The sequence below is a fragment of the Piliocolobus tephrosceles genome, chromosome 1 (genome assembly GCF_002776525.5).
Source record: "Piliocolobus tephrosceles isolate RC106 chromosome 1, ASM277652v3, whole genome shotgun sequence".
In the NCBI taxonomy this organism is placed as follows: domain Eukaryota; kingdom Metazoa; phylum Chordata; class Mammalia; order Primates; family Cercopithecidae; genus Piliocolobus; species Piliocolobus tephrosceles.
In genome coordinates this window covers 64,845,664-64,863,430 of record NC_045434.1, presented here as the reverse complement: position 1 = coordinate 64,863,430, position 17,767 = coordinate 64,845,664, and the positions used below count along the sequence as shown (strand labels likewise).

Here is a 17,767-nt window from a genome sequence, read left to right as displayed (position 1 = left end):
ATCATGGGTGTCTGTGCACGTGTCACCTGTTCAACCCTAGAAACAGGAGACGTGCAGAGGACTGGAAAGCCCATGAGATGCCTGGCCCACCACGTTTCCGTTCCCCCAGCTTATGCTTCAGGACCTGCTGGGACCTCAAAGAGGAGGGTGTTAGGAGCCACCCACTGGAAAGGAAGGCCCAGAGAAAAACATTTCTTAAGGAGCCATGAGTAGGCAGGATCCAGCAGTAAAGGAAGAGACCGAATATTTTCTCAGAAAGATAAACTCAGGGAGGGTAAAGGGATTTGGGAGCTCACATAACAGAGGTCTTCTTCACTCCAAGCGAGTATATCAGTTTCCCAGGGCTGCCCTAGCAAAGAACCACGAACAGGTGGCTTAAACAACCTGAATGTATTTGGAGGCCTGAACTTCAAGATCAAGGTGTCAGCCACGTGGGTTCCTTCTGAGCTCTGTGAGGGGGAATCTGCTGCAGGCCTCCTTCCTGGCTTCTGGTGGTTGCTGGAATCTTTGCCATTCCTTGGCTTGTAGAAGCATCAACCTGACCTCTGCCTTCATGTCCACATGGCATTCTATCTCTGTGTGTGTATCTGTCTCCCTAGTCTTTTTTTTCTTTTTTTAATAAATACCCTGCCATATTGGATTAGTGCCCGCCCTAATTATCTCATTTTAATATGATTACTTCTTTAAAGACCCTATATCCAAAGAAGGTGCCATTCTAAGGTACTGAATTAAGTCTTTACCATATGAATTTTGAGGAGGCGAGAATCAAACCATAAGAGTGAGCATTCTGATCAGAGGGGGGAGATGCCACCATTCCAAATACATTAATTCACTCATTAAATGAATATTTAATTAATGACTACTGTATGCCATGAACTGTGCTGGGCTTGAAAGTTGTCTGTCGCATGTATACATGAGTCCTGGTTAGGGAGACTGGGTTATGCAGCCTCTTCCAATGTAGCCCCAGCCTATCCTTGAACATTGGCTACCTGGAAGAGGCTGGAAACTGACTGCCCTGCAGGCCACTGTGCTTCCTCCAAAAGACCTGGGGCAGACTTCTAATCTCCACCCTCTGCAGTTGTGTCCTATGTAGAAGGAGGTCTGAAGCAGGGATACAAGTCTCCTGCTAATGAGGACACTAACCTCAGGCAAGGAACATGAGCAGACCAGCCAACATTCTAATTCTGGGGGTCTTCATGACAATTGCTTCTCTTTAACAAGACTCTCCCATGTGCCAGGCTGTGAGCCTACTCCTCCAAACAACCCTGCAAGATGGCTATGATTATCTTCACTTAAGAGTTGGGGAAACAGTGCTTAGAGAAGTAAAGAATTAGCCCAGTGTCACACCCATATCTGGTTAGCAGCAGAGCAGAAGGCAGACTTCCTTCACCACACCATGGTGAGGGATAGGGGGGACTGTTCCTTGGCTATACATTTCCCCACCTCATCCCACCCCAAGTGTAACAAAAATGTCTGCATCCAGGATCAGAATCCTCTTGGAACTTACCAAGAGATGCCAGACAAATTGGGAACATTGGTTACCCTTTGTACTGAGCCTTAAAGTAACCTTCACTTAACTGTCTTCCTAAACATAATGAGGTCCACACTTACTCCTATGAGTGAGAGGAAAAACAACAAGAAGGGGGTATTGGGGTGCATGTGAGATTGGGGCAGTCACTTCTTGCCTTTCAGGGGGAAGCATTATTCTAACCCCTACCCCAGTTATTTCTTGAAGCTATCACATTCAGTTGGGTTTTGTTGTTGTTGTTGTTTTTGCTATGCCCACCAATGAGATGGCCATTAAGCTAAAGTGAAAGTTGGATTCCCTGGCCTGGCAGCTCTGACCTCTCAAGCATCTCAGCCTGATGGGAGAGGCCAGACAATGGGGCCCAGGTGGTTCACACTTGCAGGCAAGAACAGATCAGGGTGAAGCCAAGGCAAAGCAGGCTTAAGATGCAGGAGATGAACACCAGAGTTGGTGTGACCGGGAACCTACCACCCTTAAGATGTGAAAGAACATTCCTGTGTGTTCCCAAAGTCACCTGGCATATTGCACCATACGGCCACACTGATGCCAGGCAGTGGGGGCGTTAGGTTTGCAGCTGTTTCTCCATTGACCACCATGTAGCTTTTACTTTATGAATTTTTCAACCTCAGTAACTTCTCCATCACCTCCGTAGTCCATGCTTAGGGAATATAAATTCTCTTTAACATTATCTTACATATCTTAGGTACATGTAACTGAGAAAGAAAATCAATTATAGAAAACCATGTACACTGGCCTCTAAAACCAAGCTCAAATAATTGTTGATACCTTAATAGTTTGAGATGATCCATCACTCCTGCTAGCTCCTATTCTCCACTTGCACAAATAATTTGAAGTAGATTGGTTTTGCCTGGATTCTCTCAGATGCAAATGCATTTGTGAAACTGTTGGGGAAACTGGGACATTTACAAGTATTTATCTGCAAGGCTGCACCAAATCTCTGCAGGAAAGGCCAAAAGCCACCTGCCCAGGGCCAGAGTGACTCACTGCAAAGTTCCCCACAAATAAATAAATAAGTCAGCCAGCTTTCCTGAGAAACAAGCCGGCACTCTGATCTTTCGTTCATTTATTTGCAGGCCTCATTAATATAACATCACTGCAACAAACAGCTAACGGGGAATGGTGTCAGGATGAATAATGGAGTTACTCTGCTGAGATAACAATTAGGTTTTGAATGTACTATCAGCTAAGACAGAGCCAGCAAGGATTCACGCTGGGCAGGAGAGCTGGCACCGCCAATGCCATAGATTCCTACAGAGCTCATCAGCTGGGCTCTAGTCTACTGTGAAGAGTGCACACACAGGCACACACACACACATACACTCCAAGTGGAAAAGAATACCACAATTTGCTTTCTCAGACCCAGCATCCAGGTGTCTTTAGGAGCCAGGAGGGAATGAAAACGTGCAGCCACAAAGTTGGCATCGCTGCCCTCTAAAGTCAAATGAGTGAGAGGATTAGGAAAGAGAGGAGAAGCTGTCAACACATCCTCGACTTGTCCTCACTGGTTTGTCCTGATTAGGGGGCTCCTCAGGGCAGAACCCTCCTGAAATCCCAATCTTAGACCCAAAAGCTTTTAATACAGAGTATGAACATCCGCTGAGGATGCTGACGGGGCTGAGGCCATTCTGGAGTGGCTTCTTCGGCACCTCTTCTCCTTCTGGGAGGCTCTGACATCAGTTTCTCCTGTCTCCTTTTACAAATCCAGTGGGCGGGCACTGCCCACCTGCTGGAAACCATGGTGAGAGCTGCGCAGGCCCATCAGGGGGGCAGCCAATGCCACACTGGGCAACGTCCACACGAACCACCTCTCCTTCTCGAGTCAGCCCGTCTGCCCCTGCCCTGAGTCCCCATCAAGAACAGGACCCAGAGGCTCCACCTGCATAGGATCCTCGTGAAAACAAAGCTACTTTTCCTTTGGACCTCAGCTAACCCAGCTTCCACCTGGATTTCTTCAACATAAAATAGTCATGAGAAAAATCATAGCTAACTTTCACGGAATACTTACCTTGCACTTAGCTCAGCACCTCACATATGTCATCTCATTTCGACCTCAAAACAACTGTTATGAAATAGAAGTTAGTATTGTCATTAGACCCATTTCATAGATGAGGACACTGAAGTACTATGAGGTCTGATAACGTTCTTTTTCTTTTTTTGCTTTTTTTTTTTTTTTTTTTTTTGAGATGGAGTCTCACTCTGTTGCCCAGGCTAGAGTGCAGTGGCGCAATCTTTGTTCACTGCAAGCTCTGCCTCCTGGGTTCACACCATTCTCCTGCCTCAGCCTCCCAAGTAGCTGGGACTATAGGCACCCACCACCACGCCCAGCTAATTTTTTTGTATTTTTAGTAGAGAGGGGGTTTCACCATGTTAGCCAGGATGGTCTCGATCTGCTGACCTTGTGATCCGCCCGCCTCGGCCTCCCAAAGTGCTGGGATTACAGGCGTGAGCCACTGCGCGCGGCCAAGGTCTGATAACTTTCTTGAAGTGACACTGAGAGTAAGTTTTAGAACTGGAATTTGACCTGCAGCTACTTGACTCAAGAGCCCCTATGTTTGACCTGTGTACTATCCTTCATCTCTCTCCTGAGCTCAATTGGACAAATAGAACTGTCAATCTGCAGAGCCAGAGGAGAGAAAGGAGCTGGCACCAAGCTCTTCCTCAAGCCTGCTACAGAGATGGGAAGAAAGTCAGTAGTCCCCAGTCCCGGCATTGTTTGGGGAGACTGGACATTCACAGGGAGAGACAAAGGGGCAAGGCCAAGAGGGGAGTGTGGATATTGCGTGGGTGAGGTCAGAGAGGAGTGGGGATGGACGCTGAGAAGTTAAGGGAGCCAGAGAGAGCATGAGTAAAGGCAGTGACCAGCAGGGCCAACTCCAGAGCTCCTTGGAAAGCAGCAAGGCATGACCTTAGCCATGGCTTAAGTCCTCGCCATGCACTTCTTGATCTGTGCATCTTAAGCCTGCTGCCGAGATGGGAAGAAAGGGAAAGGGGCTGGAGTGCCTAAGCAGACAGAAGCGAAGAGCAGGCCAGGGCATGCATTCTTATGGTGGGTGACCAAGGATGGGGGTCTCCCCAGGGCAGTGCTGTGGGAAGGCAAAAAGCAGCGGTTAGATAAACCTGGCTGGGCTCTGCCACTTACTGTGGAACCTTAAACAAGTTACTTAACCTCTCTGGGACACTATTTCTCATCTGAAAAATGGGAATGATAATAACACCTCATAGCTTGTTTTGAGCCCTTAGTGGGATAAAATATGTAAAGCCCCTGGCATAATTCCTTATTCATTATAAGCACTTAAAGAATGTGAAAGCAGCAGCCATCATTCTTAGAATCTTCAATACCCTGGAGCTGAAGCCCTGCTTCTGGCTTCTTTCTCGCCATCTCTATGAGCCCAGAGATACAACCAGAGGAAGATAGGGAGTCTAGAACGGGAGCTCAGCTTTGCGAAGCTCCCACCAAGCTCCTCTGCCCCGACAAGCCCCTACTCTGAAGTTGGCCCCAACCCTGCCCCAACAAGGCTCTGCCTGAGGCTGAACCTAGGAACAGCCCACCTGAGTACTCACTTCCCAGGCTGCCAAGCCCCTGGGCCTTCCAGCGCCTCCCCGGTGCAGCCCTGTGCATCTCCCCAGCTGTAATTAATCAGCTGCATCTGCTCTTGCCCTTGGGCTGCTTTGTGGCACAGTTCCCTCCGAACTGTTCAATTAGTGGCTGCAAGAATGAGGTCGGGTGCAGCATCACGGCGGCTGCTTTCCAGGTCATGGCACCCACGGAGGAAAACAAACATGACAGGGTCTGGCAGGAACACAGATTTAGCTGGGGTGCCCTGGCACTCTCCAGGGTTCAGCTGGGCTGTGCTGCTGTCAAGGTGGGGTCTGAGCAGGTGGAGAAGTGACTCCCTAAACCAGAGGTTCCTGGAAGTTTCGAGAGGGCCTCAGCAGAAGATAGGAATCTCCTGCTTAGTCCCCTGCCATCGTCATATGTGCTGTGACCTAGGCATGCCTGCCTGATCCCACATCCTGCTGGCCTAGTCTTCCTGGCTTAACATGTACAGATCAAGAAGTGCATAGCCAGGACTTAAACTAGCCACCTTTATACCTGGGCGTGGTCACTGACTGCTCCTGGGGCAGGGTTTAGCGCTGCTAGCCTGAGCTCTCTACCCTAAAGTGTTTCCCTTATTTTCCTTCTGAATCCTGCAAACAATAGACAAACTTTTTATTCTACAACCAGTCAATAGATATCAGTGGTCTTAAGGCCAAGTAATAACACAACTTAAAGTCCCATTAAGATGCAAATACATTTTTCTGTACTTGTTGTATACAAATACAGAAAGGGAGGAGGGAACAGCTGAGTGAAAAGTGCCTAAAATGAGGGAAAGAACCCCTGGGAGGAAAACACAAAAGAACATGGGAAAGATACCAAATGTTTATCCTCCACTGGGTTTTGCCCAGGGCCAGCCTGGTTAATGGTGTGTGTGACAGGCAAAGGAAGTCATCTTCGCAGGCCCTCCTTACTGCACATCAATCAATCAGGCCTTTGCTGAAGCCACAACCCGAGTTTGGGTCACTACACTCTCAAAAGATGCATAGAAATCCGAGGGTCCAGAGAAAAGCATCCAAAATGATCAAAGGGTTTAGAAACCAAGATCTTCAGTGAAAAGGCTGGAAGAACTGCAGAAGCAAAGGCCAGGGGTGACTTAATTGCTGTCTTCAGTAGCTAAAAGATGTTTGATGAGGAGGCAGCTGTTCAGTCCTCCATTCGATGAGGAATCAAACCAGAAATTGGTTTAAATTAAAGCAAGGGAGATTGCAGGAAGAGCTGTTTAATGATCCCCATGTTAAAATACTACATCACTCTCAGGCAACAGTTACGTACCTCCACTCTTCCAGTCATCATCAAAGAACACAGTCTGTTCTAGTATCTGGTTGAGACCAGCATTTCCTTTTAACAGGGAATTGGGGATATTTATTGACAGTTACTCTGTTCCAGGCAGTGTGCTAAGGATTAGTTTACTAAGAAAAGCTAGATAGTCCCTTGTCCCAAGATAGTTATTGTCTTATTGAGGGAATAAGCAGTTACAGTGTAGTGTGGCAATCGTGGTCCTGGAGGTGTTCAGAGAGGGAATTGTCATTAGACAATTTCATCCTTGTGTGAACATCATGGCGGGTACTTACATAAACCTAGATGGTGTACTGTACTACACAGCTAGGCTGCACACCTGTACTGCATGTGACTGGTCGTGAACACCATAGGCGATTGTAACACAATGGTAAGTACTTGCGTATCTAAACATAAAAATGGGCTGGTAAAAATATGATGTAAAAGATTAAAAATGGTACACCATATTTAGGGCATTTACCATTTCCAGCTTGCAGGACTGGAAGTTGCTCTGGGTGAGTTCCGTGAGTGGTGAGTAAATGTGAAGGCCTAGGACGTTACTGTACACTACCATAAACTGTAAAGACAGTATGCACTTAAGCTATACTAAATTAATTTAAAAATTGTTTTCTTCTTCAGTTGTAAATTAACTTTAGTTACTACATTTTTTTTTTTTTTTTTTTTTTTTTGAGATGGATTTCCACTGTTGTTGCCCAGGCTGGAGTGCAGTGGCACGATCTCGGCTCACTGAAATCTCCACCTCCTGGTTCAAGCGATTCTCCTGCCTCAGTCTGCCGAGTAGCTGGGATTACAGGCATGCACCACCATGCCCAGCTAATTTTGTATTTTTAGTAAAGATGGGGTTTCCCCACGTTGGTCAGGCTGGTCTCAAACTGCTGACCTCAGGTGATCCGCCCACCTTGGCCTCCGAAAGTGCTGGGATTACAGGCATGAGCCACGGCGCCCGGCCAGTTACTATAACTTTTTACTTTATAGACTTAATTGTTTAACCTTTTGACTCCTTTGTAACAACACTTAACTTAAAACACACACATTGTATAGCTGTACAAAAATATTTTCTTTCTTTATATCCTTATTCTGTAAGATTTTTTTCTAGTTTTGAAATTCACTTTTTAACTTTTTAAACTTATTTTGTTAAAGACTAAGACGCAAAGACACAGATCATCCTAGGCCTACCCAGGGTCAGGATCATCCATATCACTGTCTTCCACCTCCTTATCTTGTCCCACTGTGAGGTCTTCAGGGGAAATAGCACGCAAAGAGCTGTTGTCTCCTATGATGACAATGCCTTCTTCTGGAATCTCTCCTGAAGGTCCTCCCTGAAGTTGTTTTACAGTTAGCTTTTTTATTTTAAGAAGTAGAAGGAATACACTCTAAAATGACAATAAAAAATACAGTAAGTACATAAACAAATAACCTAGTCATTTAGCATCATTATCAAGTATTGTGTGCTGTACATAATTGTATATGCTTCCCTAGGCTTTCGTACGACTTATGACTGCCACAATGCCACTAAGTGGTGGGAATTTTTCAGCTCCATTATAATCTTAAAGGACCATCGTCGTATATATGGTCTATCATTGACCAAAACGTCTATTTGCAGCATAAGACTGTAGTGCGTAAGAGGACAGGGCCAGGACTCGGGGGGGTCCCAAGTGTGAGGGGTGGGCAGAGGAAGGGCACACAGGCAGTGCCAGCACAGCACAGAGGGGAGAGCCTCAGTGACCCCTTTCACCCCAACTCAACAGCAGCAGGCTGCTTCTAGGATGTTCTTTCTCCAATCCCCTTCTTCTAGCTCTCACTTCTGAGGTCCACATGGGGAGAATTCAGATAGACTTCTAGTCCACAGTATAATATGGGGTGAAAAGCATGGGGCTCAAATGAGTCAGTACCCAAAGATCTTCCCTGCTGATTTGATGTTTCACTTCCCTTCTCCCTCTCTCCACCTCCCTACCGCACACACGCACACACACACACACACACACACACACACACACCCCAAACTGTCAAATCATTTGTTTGTGTGGGTGTCTCATTCAGAAGTACTTCCCTGAAAGAATTAATTGAGTTCATTGTGGAATGCTGCACCTACCCCGGAATGGCTGATAGCCAGGGAAAGAAGAAATGGCCAGAAGGGAGGGAGGAAATAATAAAGAACGTTTTGTACAGGGCCAGTGTTCTTCCAAACTTATTTTGGGTAAAAGGATGATGTCTGGCTCTGAATCTGCTTCTGTGCGGGGCACAGAACTCGCCAAAGCCAGGGCCCTACTATGGCGGCATCACCACTCTCTGCCCAAGCTCAGGCTTCGGGCATTCTCCAATAGGCCCATGAGCAGCTCTTTGCACCCTGGGTCACCCCAACATCTGTGATGAGCTCCCTCATCCATGTGTTGCCCTCCATCACCTCTAACCCTGCCAATTCTGACATCCCATGTTTAGTCATCTACAAAGACAGAGGTGCAGGGAAGGAGATTACCAATTATCAAGACCTACTCTCTAAACCAGCATACTAAGAACTCTCCAAATGTTATCTCACTTAATCTTCACATCATCCCTGTGAGGCAAGCATTATTATCTGTTTTTGAATGAGGATATTGAGATTCAAGGTCACATAACTCGTAAGTGTCAGAGCTGGTATTTAAATTCAGGCCTGTCTGATTCCAGAGGTTACTCTCTTCCTTCTGCAGACACTCTCCCAGCATCAGATGGTCTTTCTCCCCTACCTGAGTGTAGCCAGCAGCATAGAGCTATCTGAAACTGACCAAGACATGGATCCGCCTAACATGCTGGCTGTACTTTGGTTTCCCTTCTGTCATTGGGGCACTCCATATGACTCCACCACAGCCTCTCATCCTCACCTCTGTGGGAGATGAGCTCTCCCCTCCCCTGCGGCCTCTCAGCTCCATCCAGATCTGGAAGAACTTGCTTAGAGTCCTGCAAGCAGTAGCTGGGGATTCAGCCAAATTGCCCCTGTATAGATCCATGTAGAAAGGCCAGACGTGGCTTCCAGGAGAGCCAACTTTGTGGAATGCAGACCTGAGTGCCCTGCAATCAAAAGCTGCTTTTAAGAGAGAGCCCTGGGGACATGGTCTCTGTGTGTGTTGGGCAGGGCTGGTACGGGTCGGGGGATTGGGACCCTGCGGCTTCCTGGTCTGAGGTGGTGTCCTGCAAGATCCTGCTCACTCCCTCTCTGGAAAAGAAATTCTTTGTCACCAAGCCTCCTCTCCCTGGCCATCTTCAAATACTTGATCCTAAGAAGAAATGCAGAAGGCGGGATGCAGGGTCCTTGCTTCCTGGGCTCACCACAGAGATGGCATGGCCCTTAGACTCATTCTCAGCTGGCCTGGAAGGCTTCAGACAACAGAAGCTGCCTTTTACAGGGTGCCTCTCTCTGTTCCTTTGCACTCTGCATGCAGACCTCCACCTTGAGCCCCTCTGATTTTTAAGCTGGAGGTGAGTGGATAACATGTCCAAAGACTCAGAGATTTTTAAAGAGCGTAATGTAGAAAGGAACCACTGAGAGGGTAGGACATGAATGATGTGCTATTGAATAGAAAGTGTGGCAGAAGGGGTAAAAGGGATCAGAATCAGAAAGACCACACCTACCAGGCCAGCCTTAGGAATTAGGGACTTTGCCTTGGCAATGGCCAGAGCCATGGAAGGTTTTTAGAGCAAGTGACTGGTAACCTGGTCAAGTATGTGTTCATGAAGGTCACCCTGGCAGCTACTGGAAAGTAGATTTACATGCAAACCCTTGGGGTTAGTGTGGGTAGGAGATGATGGAGCCCTGCTGAACACCTACTCTGGAACACATGGGTTCAAAAGACACCTGGGAGTGAGAACCGATAGGGCCTGGCCACTTTCTTTATTATTCATGGTAGATGAGAGAAAGAAACAGTTGAAGGTGCTTGCAGAATTCTTGGCTGGGTGCATGGTGAGTCCATTAACCTTGAAAGAGGATCTGGGAGGGTAATTGGCTTGGGGGTAGGAGGAGGAAAAATTAAGAGTTAATTTTTAGACATGGTGAAATTTGAGGCGCCTGAGGAACATAATGGGGAAGTGGAGATGCCCAGTAGCAATTGGATATATGGCTGTGGAGCTCAGGAGAGGGGCCTGCGCCAACCATATAGATTTGGAAGTCGTCAGTAATGGAGGCCTTGGGAATCCACTTGCAAATCAGATAATCACCACTTCATTTATGTTTTGGAAATTCAGGCTTTTACGTATCAGTTTTGCTTTAAGCAAGGAAGCTATAAGCTGTGTCTCCTGTAAGCCCCAGAGCATGATAGTTGCTTCATTGTCCCCTGAACTCCCCTGCCACCTACTCCAGATGCTGGCAGCATGGTACACAGCATAGAAAGAAGACCGCCATAAAGACCCTACACTCCCCAGGCACTTTCCAAGCCCCGTGGACCTGGTTTAATGACCCACAAGGACACTGATTCTCCCGGCTTGGATTCCCCCAGCTGCTAGCTGGAACTACCTATCTCACTTGTATCTTCATGCCAAGATTATAATACTTGCTGGTAATTTGCCCCCCCAAAAAAGTCTTCTTCTCTAAACAATATAAGCTGAATTATGCTTCTGAGCAGCTCTGTGCTAACAAATAGACCCTACAGCACCCCGGTGGCCACAACCATGTGTCTGCCACTGATCCTCGAATGTTGGAAGGGAAGCACTACAGTGATTTACCAGCAGGAGGAAGCTACCCCATGGAAGCTGCCAGTGCCGCTGAGGATCCACAATGCAGTCCCCACATGCTACCTGCAAGACAGAAATATTTTTAGGCTTTCCAGAAAGATTTCATTTCACAGTTTTTCTGAAAGGTTGTAATTAACTGCAGCGAGCAAAAGAATGTTTTTTAAGAAATAAAAGTAGGGGAAGGAGAGAGAACCAATCAACACTGTTTTGTCAGTTCCTTTGGGTAGGTGGGTTCATGCCATCCAGGTGGCTAGGGAAGGGGATGGAGGGGCTGGTGAAGCTCATTCCAAGTGGATTAAAAAAGAACCAGGAACTAAAAGCAAATTGTCTCCTAAGGATGCTCTCCTGCAGCAGGTAAGGAAGCAGCCCTTTCCGTTTCTCATTAATGAGTATGCATTTCCCAGAGCCTAGGAGTCCCAGGTCCCTGAGGAAACCGTGCCAGGGGAGACTGGAACAGCCAGGATGGATTATTGTTGGATATTTTTAGAGTGCAGGGACAGAAGAGCTATAGTGGCTGTCAGTTCCTCATGCCAGTTCCTTCCTCTCCAAGTTGTCCTTCCTTCTCCCACCCTCACCCCCAGCATACGGAGACACCTCTGAGTCCCCTTGACTATATCTCCCTTGATTCATTTCATGTGTGTTGTTTATTTTTATTCATAAGGGAGATATTTTATTTTCAGACAAGGGAGTCAGAGCCATAGACAAGGTGACTTGGGTAAAATGAGCCTCCAGATAAGAGTGTTCAGGGCCTGGATGGGACAGAGGGAAAGAGGCAGAGCCATCTTTGTCCTACGGAGGATAGACAGGCAGGAGGTCTGAGTTCACGTCCCGGCTCTGCAGCCAACTTACCAAGAGACTGGGAGTCTGAACAGCATAACAGCCGGGCAGTGAGGGAAGGAGGCATCTTTTCTCTCTCACTATCACTTGGTGGTTGGTGGCTGAATTGGCAGCACAATTCATGGTGCCCACATCACAGGAAGGGAGCAGTGTACCTGCCAAGAAGCAATGAGATAAGAAGGGTCTCCAGATCTCTCGACAGCATGTTCACCTGTACTCATCCATCATCTCCACCCCTGGGTACACTGACCCTGCCACCCCATCGGACATTCCACCAGCACATACAGGGTCATGAGGGAGACTGTCCAGAAGTGTCCAGAAACAGTTAGGCTGTGGCTCTGCCCAGGTATCTTCTTCTGAGAGATTCTAGTGGACCCTCGAACTTCATCAAGTCCCCTTTTTTTTTTTTGCTCCTTCCTTCTTTCATCCTGCCCTCCCTAGGATGTAGTAAAAAGAACACTTGACCTTTTTACAACTGTGTATACAAGTTGTTCAAAACTTTGGATATATCCCTGACTTCTCTGGGTCTCATGCATCTTGCTGTAAAAAGTAAAGATCTTAGAATAAGATACTCTGAGATCCCTTCCAGTTATGAAATTCTATGTCCCTCTGCTATTTAGGATTGAGTTCACTTCTAATTATTTTTCCTGCTTCAGATAACTATTGGCCAAAGTGTGAACTTACTCACTGGGATCTGTTGGATCCCAAAGAGCTGCATTTTTCCAAGAGCCTGGTCTGTTCCCAGATAGAACTGTATTATATCTTGAGAGACCCAGATTCTGCTATTCTGTTTCCAGTGTTTGGGGGCTGAATTAAGGAATGAATAAATAAGCAATCCTTGCTAACAGGAAGCCAGCAAAGATTTGGAACATCCTAATGTTATTTCTTCTTGGTCCTAGCATGTGTCATAGGATGTTTTTTGCAGAACAGTGTCAAATGCATTTTCTGTCTTTGATCATCTCCCCTGCAGCCACACCTAAACTCTATTCCCCACACTCCCACTGCTTTCCCTCTGTATCTGTCTTACCCCTGTATATCCCAAATCAGTGGTATTCATGAGCTGCCTTTATCTCATCCTCCTTGACTCTAAGTTTCATAAGGGCAAATTTCCTGCCATATTCATCATTGTACCCCCAACAGGCTCTAGGACACAACAGGGGCAATAATAACACTGTCACAATTACAAAGTCCTCTGGTTTCCAAAGTGCTTCCTAGCACACCTTCTATTTGGTTCTTCCAAGCTCCCTTCGAGGTTGGCAGAAATGATTATACCTCCTTCACAACTAAGAAAACTGAAGTTCAGAGACATTATGTGACTGATCGTAATCAGGCAACTAGTGAGTTAGAGACACGTCTCAAACCATGGTTTTCTGCCTTGAGTCTAGTATTCTTTCTGATAATTTTTTAAATAAGTAAATGAATGAATAAATGACCTAAAGAACCGAGGAAGTAGTGTAAAACAGAACATGATGTCAAGATCCAAGATAACCTAAAAATGTGGACAAAACACAGTCACTCACCAGAATTCCTGGTGCCCATAGGTTCTTAAACCCCCCTGGGGGAGGGGGAAGGGTGCTGCTGTTTCTGTTCCTGTGGCCAACCCAAATTTTAATCCCATTTTCCTACTGCAGATTTTGACGGTGTCTGGACCGCCGGAAGGAGGGACGCGAGTGACCATCCATGGCGTGAACCTGGGTCTGGACTTCTCTGAGATCGCCCACCATGTGCAGGTGGCTGGGGTGCCCTGCACGCCCCTCCCAGGGGAATACATCATCGCTGAGCAGTGAGTCTGCCCTGGCCGGTCCTTTTCCCATGGGAGCTTCAGAGTGGAGACTGGAGACTCCCCTTTCCCTTCCCTGGGCCTTTTCCATGATTCATCTCCCATTACCTTCTCCTCCCATGGACCTGCCCCAGAAGCCTCCCCAGAGTCCCCTCCTCCCTCACCTCCACCCTCAGGCGGTCTCATTCTGTTTGATTCCCTGTTCCCTGGCTCTTCTGGCATCAGGGCTCCGGCCCTGACCGTCTCTCATTCAGTCTTTGCCTGCCCACCGGTGTGACTGAGCGTTTCCTCCTAGGTCTCCCCCAGCCCTTCCCCTGCCAGCCCCCATTGGAATGCATCCCGCACGGTGGGCTGCGGGCAACAATTTGTTTGGTGCATGGGGCTCTGACAGCAGCTTAATCCAAGCAGGGCCTCCGCCGGAGCAAATTCATTTATTTCACTAAGGGAAATGTCAGCTAGAAATTAGAAAATAGGCATGTACTGGTGGACAGGCGAACGGGGCTCCAGGAGTGACATATGTTCCAATTTGGGGTGTTCGTTTGGCAGTGGCAGCCTGCTGTGGAGTTGGTGGGCAGGAGGTGGGCACGGAGCTGGGGGCGGGAGGATGGAAAAGGGGAGGCTACCCCTCCAAAGGAGAAAGCGGGGAAGCAGCCAAATCATTCTGCATGATTTATCAGGACAGTTGGGTCAAGCCATTCTGATTCCACTGTGAACACAGCTCTGCAGGGGGTACTGGGAGCATGAGCAAGAGCATGACTTTGGGGCAGGGACTTCCTTCCCTTACTCTCAACCCTCTGCCAGGTCAGGTTGTTTCCTCTGATCCCCCACTCCCCCCACCAGAGCCTGCCTTTAGTGGCAACCATAAAAATGACATCGCTTTATCTTCCATCAGCACTTTGCAGTTAACAGAGCACTTTCTCATCCACTATCTCATTTTTAATTGGTAAGGACTCTGAGACGTAAATTTTGTTATCGTCATTCTGCAAAGCAGCAGAGAGCAAAGGACTCATGAGAAGTGAAATGACTTTCCCCAGTTCATTCAGGGCATAAGTGGCTGAGGCAGAATTAGACTTTGAGTCTCCTGACCCCTAATGCAGGGCTACTTCCCTTCCACAACAGTGATGGCGCACAACTCCTGGACAGGAGCAGTCTGAAATTCCACGAATCAGTGTGTAGCTCTAAGGCTCAGAGGCCATGATTCTCGCAAGGCCCAGAGAAGTGTCAGAGTCCAAAGGGGTGAATTCCCAGACTCTGAGGGCTGTGTGATGCCTGCCAGCCACAGCAGGGGAGAAGAAAGAGCTGGCCTGATCTCTCAGATCCTTCAGGTCTGATCCTTCAATGACAGCCTTATTCCTGCAAGGAATGAGTCCTGGAGGAAAGGCTGGCTGAGCCTATAGGAAAGAGATGAGGAAGATGGAAAAAGGGAAAGGAAACAAACAGTGCTTCTGAGCCAAAAAAGAGTTGAAAGCTGTTGTGGCAGGAGCCAGGGCACCCACAGAAGGCCTCCTGGCAGACCATCTTTACAGAGCCCCGCACCCTGCCAGACTGGGCAAGGTGCTCAGTTACATGACCCCAAATCCACCTCAACCTCAAGGACCTCCCTTGGGCCCCTGGATACCGACCTGTATCCGACTTGGTGAGATGCCACAGGAATCCAAAGGAAAGGGCTAGGGCATGGGGTGAGGGTGGGAGGTAAGGCTTTTAGCTGAGAAGTGCAAATTCCTGGGAAACTGGCCCTCAGAATCATATGAGGTTTGGAATGAAGCCGTGTTTTAGACCTGCCTCCTCTACTGACCAGCCCCAAGACCTTAGCAAGCTGTTCAATCTCTGTGACCTTCATTAGCCTAATGTGCTGCCCAAACGTAAGGAATTTCAGTTCTATTTATGAAATGAAATGTACTGCACTCACCCCGCACCCAGGGTCATGGAGAAGAAAGTGTCAAGAGAAGCTGCAAGTGAGGCTATGAAAGGAGCGTGGGGAGGGGAATGGTCCCCATGCATTCCTGCAGAGGCTGGTGGTCGCTCCAGAAAACCACTACCTCAGGTATGGGGTAGGCAGGAGGCAGAGAACACACCCCATGCCTCGCTGGATGCAGCCCTGGTTTCCAGCCGTGCCAGGCTTGTTACCACTCCCGAGGTTTCAGAGTTTGTTAACATCATTAAAGCCTCCATCCTGGGCAGTGAGCAGCAGGCACAATCATTACAGATGTCTGTGAGAGATGAATTTGGCTAAAAGTGCCTGGTGCAGAGTCCCGGGCGCGGGCAGGATTCGCCAGCACGGTAATGATTCACCATATGCTTGTGCCGTGCCATCTATCACTCAGCAATTAGGTTAATGTTGGTTAAAGGGCCCCGCTTAGTCCTGCAATCAGCACCCCACAGGTCTGTGGAGGGCTGGATGATTCAGTCACAGGAAGATTCCTGGACCATGGGATGCAGGTTGAGGCTGCAGCTCAGCCCCTCCTGGGACAGGGGCTCCACATGGGGCAGATTCCCCTCAGATCCTCAGGCTGCTCCCCTCTCATCTGCTGTACCTGAGAACTCAGCCACTGCGGGGTGGATGTGAGATGTGTGTGTGCTGCTGCCCCAGGGAGCAAGGCACCATCTATGCAAGTCTATGGTAGGTGGTGTAGTGTGGGCAAGGGTACTGGGTTGCCTTTCAGGAGACTGGTGCTCAAGCCTTAGCTCAGCTGTGGATGAACCAGGTGACTTTGGGCAAGTTACTTTGCTCCCTGCTCCTCAAACATCTCATCTGGAAAATAGATATTTAGGAACAGATGATTTCTACATTGGCTTTGGTGGTCCTTTGGATGTCCAAACCAGTAAATGGTATGCCCATGGAATCTGCAGCTCCCATTGTAAAGATTACCTGTGGCACTAAGGTGCCTCCAGAAGACCCCTGGCACCAGGAGGAGTCAGGTCTTCAGATGTCAAAACTGGACAGCTGTTTGGTCCAACTTCCCATTTTATAAGGAGAGAATCTAGGCATCTCCACCTATTGTCTCCTAACAATACATAGGGACCCCAGAGCCACCAGGGACACAGGGAGGAGACAGGGAAGGCAAAGAGGCCTCAAGAAATCAAACCACAAGAAATCAGCCAATCTTGCTGACTTGCAAGACTTGGAGGAGGTGGTGGTGGGCACACCACTGCCTATGGTTGTCTACAACCAAGAAGGTAGAGGGAACAAGTGGTTAGCTCTCAGAACCTGAGGAACCCAGCTCAGCCTTTCTTACCACCCCCTGTCAACAACCTCACCTCTACCATTGCTGCCATATCCATACTGTCCCTTCCTTGAAAGATGTACAGAGCATCCCACTAAATCTATTGGCAGTAGAGGGGAGTGGTCAGAAGCGTGAGCTCTGGAGTTGAGCTGACCCAGATTTGAATCAGGGCTCTGCCACTTACCAGAATTATGGCCATAGATAAGTCACTTAGCATCTCTGAGCCTTAGTTTCATTGCCTGTACAATGGAGATAAAACCCGCTCTGTAGCAGAGCCTGAGGATGGCATGAGATCCTGTCTTGTAGACTGCCTGGCAGAATCAGTAAACTGTAGTTCTTATTATTAAGGTCTAGAATCTGCTTTGGCATAATGCTCCTTCCACAATATAACCCTTTCCACTCCCTGCAGCTGCCCTCGCTTCTTCCTTTAACTCCTTATCTTCCTGAACTCAAGTAACAAGTGCCTGCAACAAATACTTTCAAGCCCTTTCCACCCTTGCCTGCAGGCACTGGGTCCCAGGAATGAAAGGGAAGAAGAGTTGAGGTGATTAGAGTTTGTCTGCAATGCTGCCTGATTTTCTTAGGACTGTCCAGTTCTTAGATCTTCCTGCCCAGACCCTTTTCTACAACCCACTGCTGACCACAGCCCTCTGCCCACTCATTCCACAGCTGAGAAGGGGGCTCAGCTGATGCCCGAGAAAAGCGACCCATGGCCAGCTCTGAATCCTCCCCAGCACAGCCCCTGGACCCCTGCATCCTGCCTTTCCAACTACAGGTGCCCC

General features: G+C 48.0%; 1 protein-coding gene across 1 annotated transcript in view; it reads left to right on the top strand.

Moving 5' to 3' along the window:
- The window catches only part of PLXNA2 (plexin A2), a 221,652-nt gene that overhangs the window by 169,151 nt on the left and 34,734 nt on the right, over positions 1-17,767 (top strand). Inside the window, exon 13 of the mRNA XM_023198398.2 lies at positions 13,613-13,764. Coding sequence (XP_023054166.1) covers positions 13,613-13,764 — 152 coding nt within the window. The remainder of the gene's footprint in view (positions 1-13,612; positions 13,765-17,767) is intronic.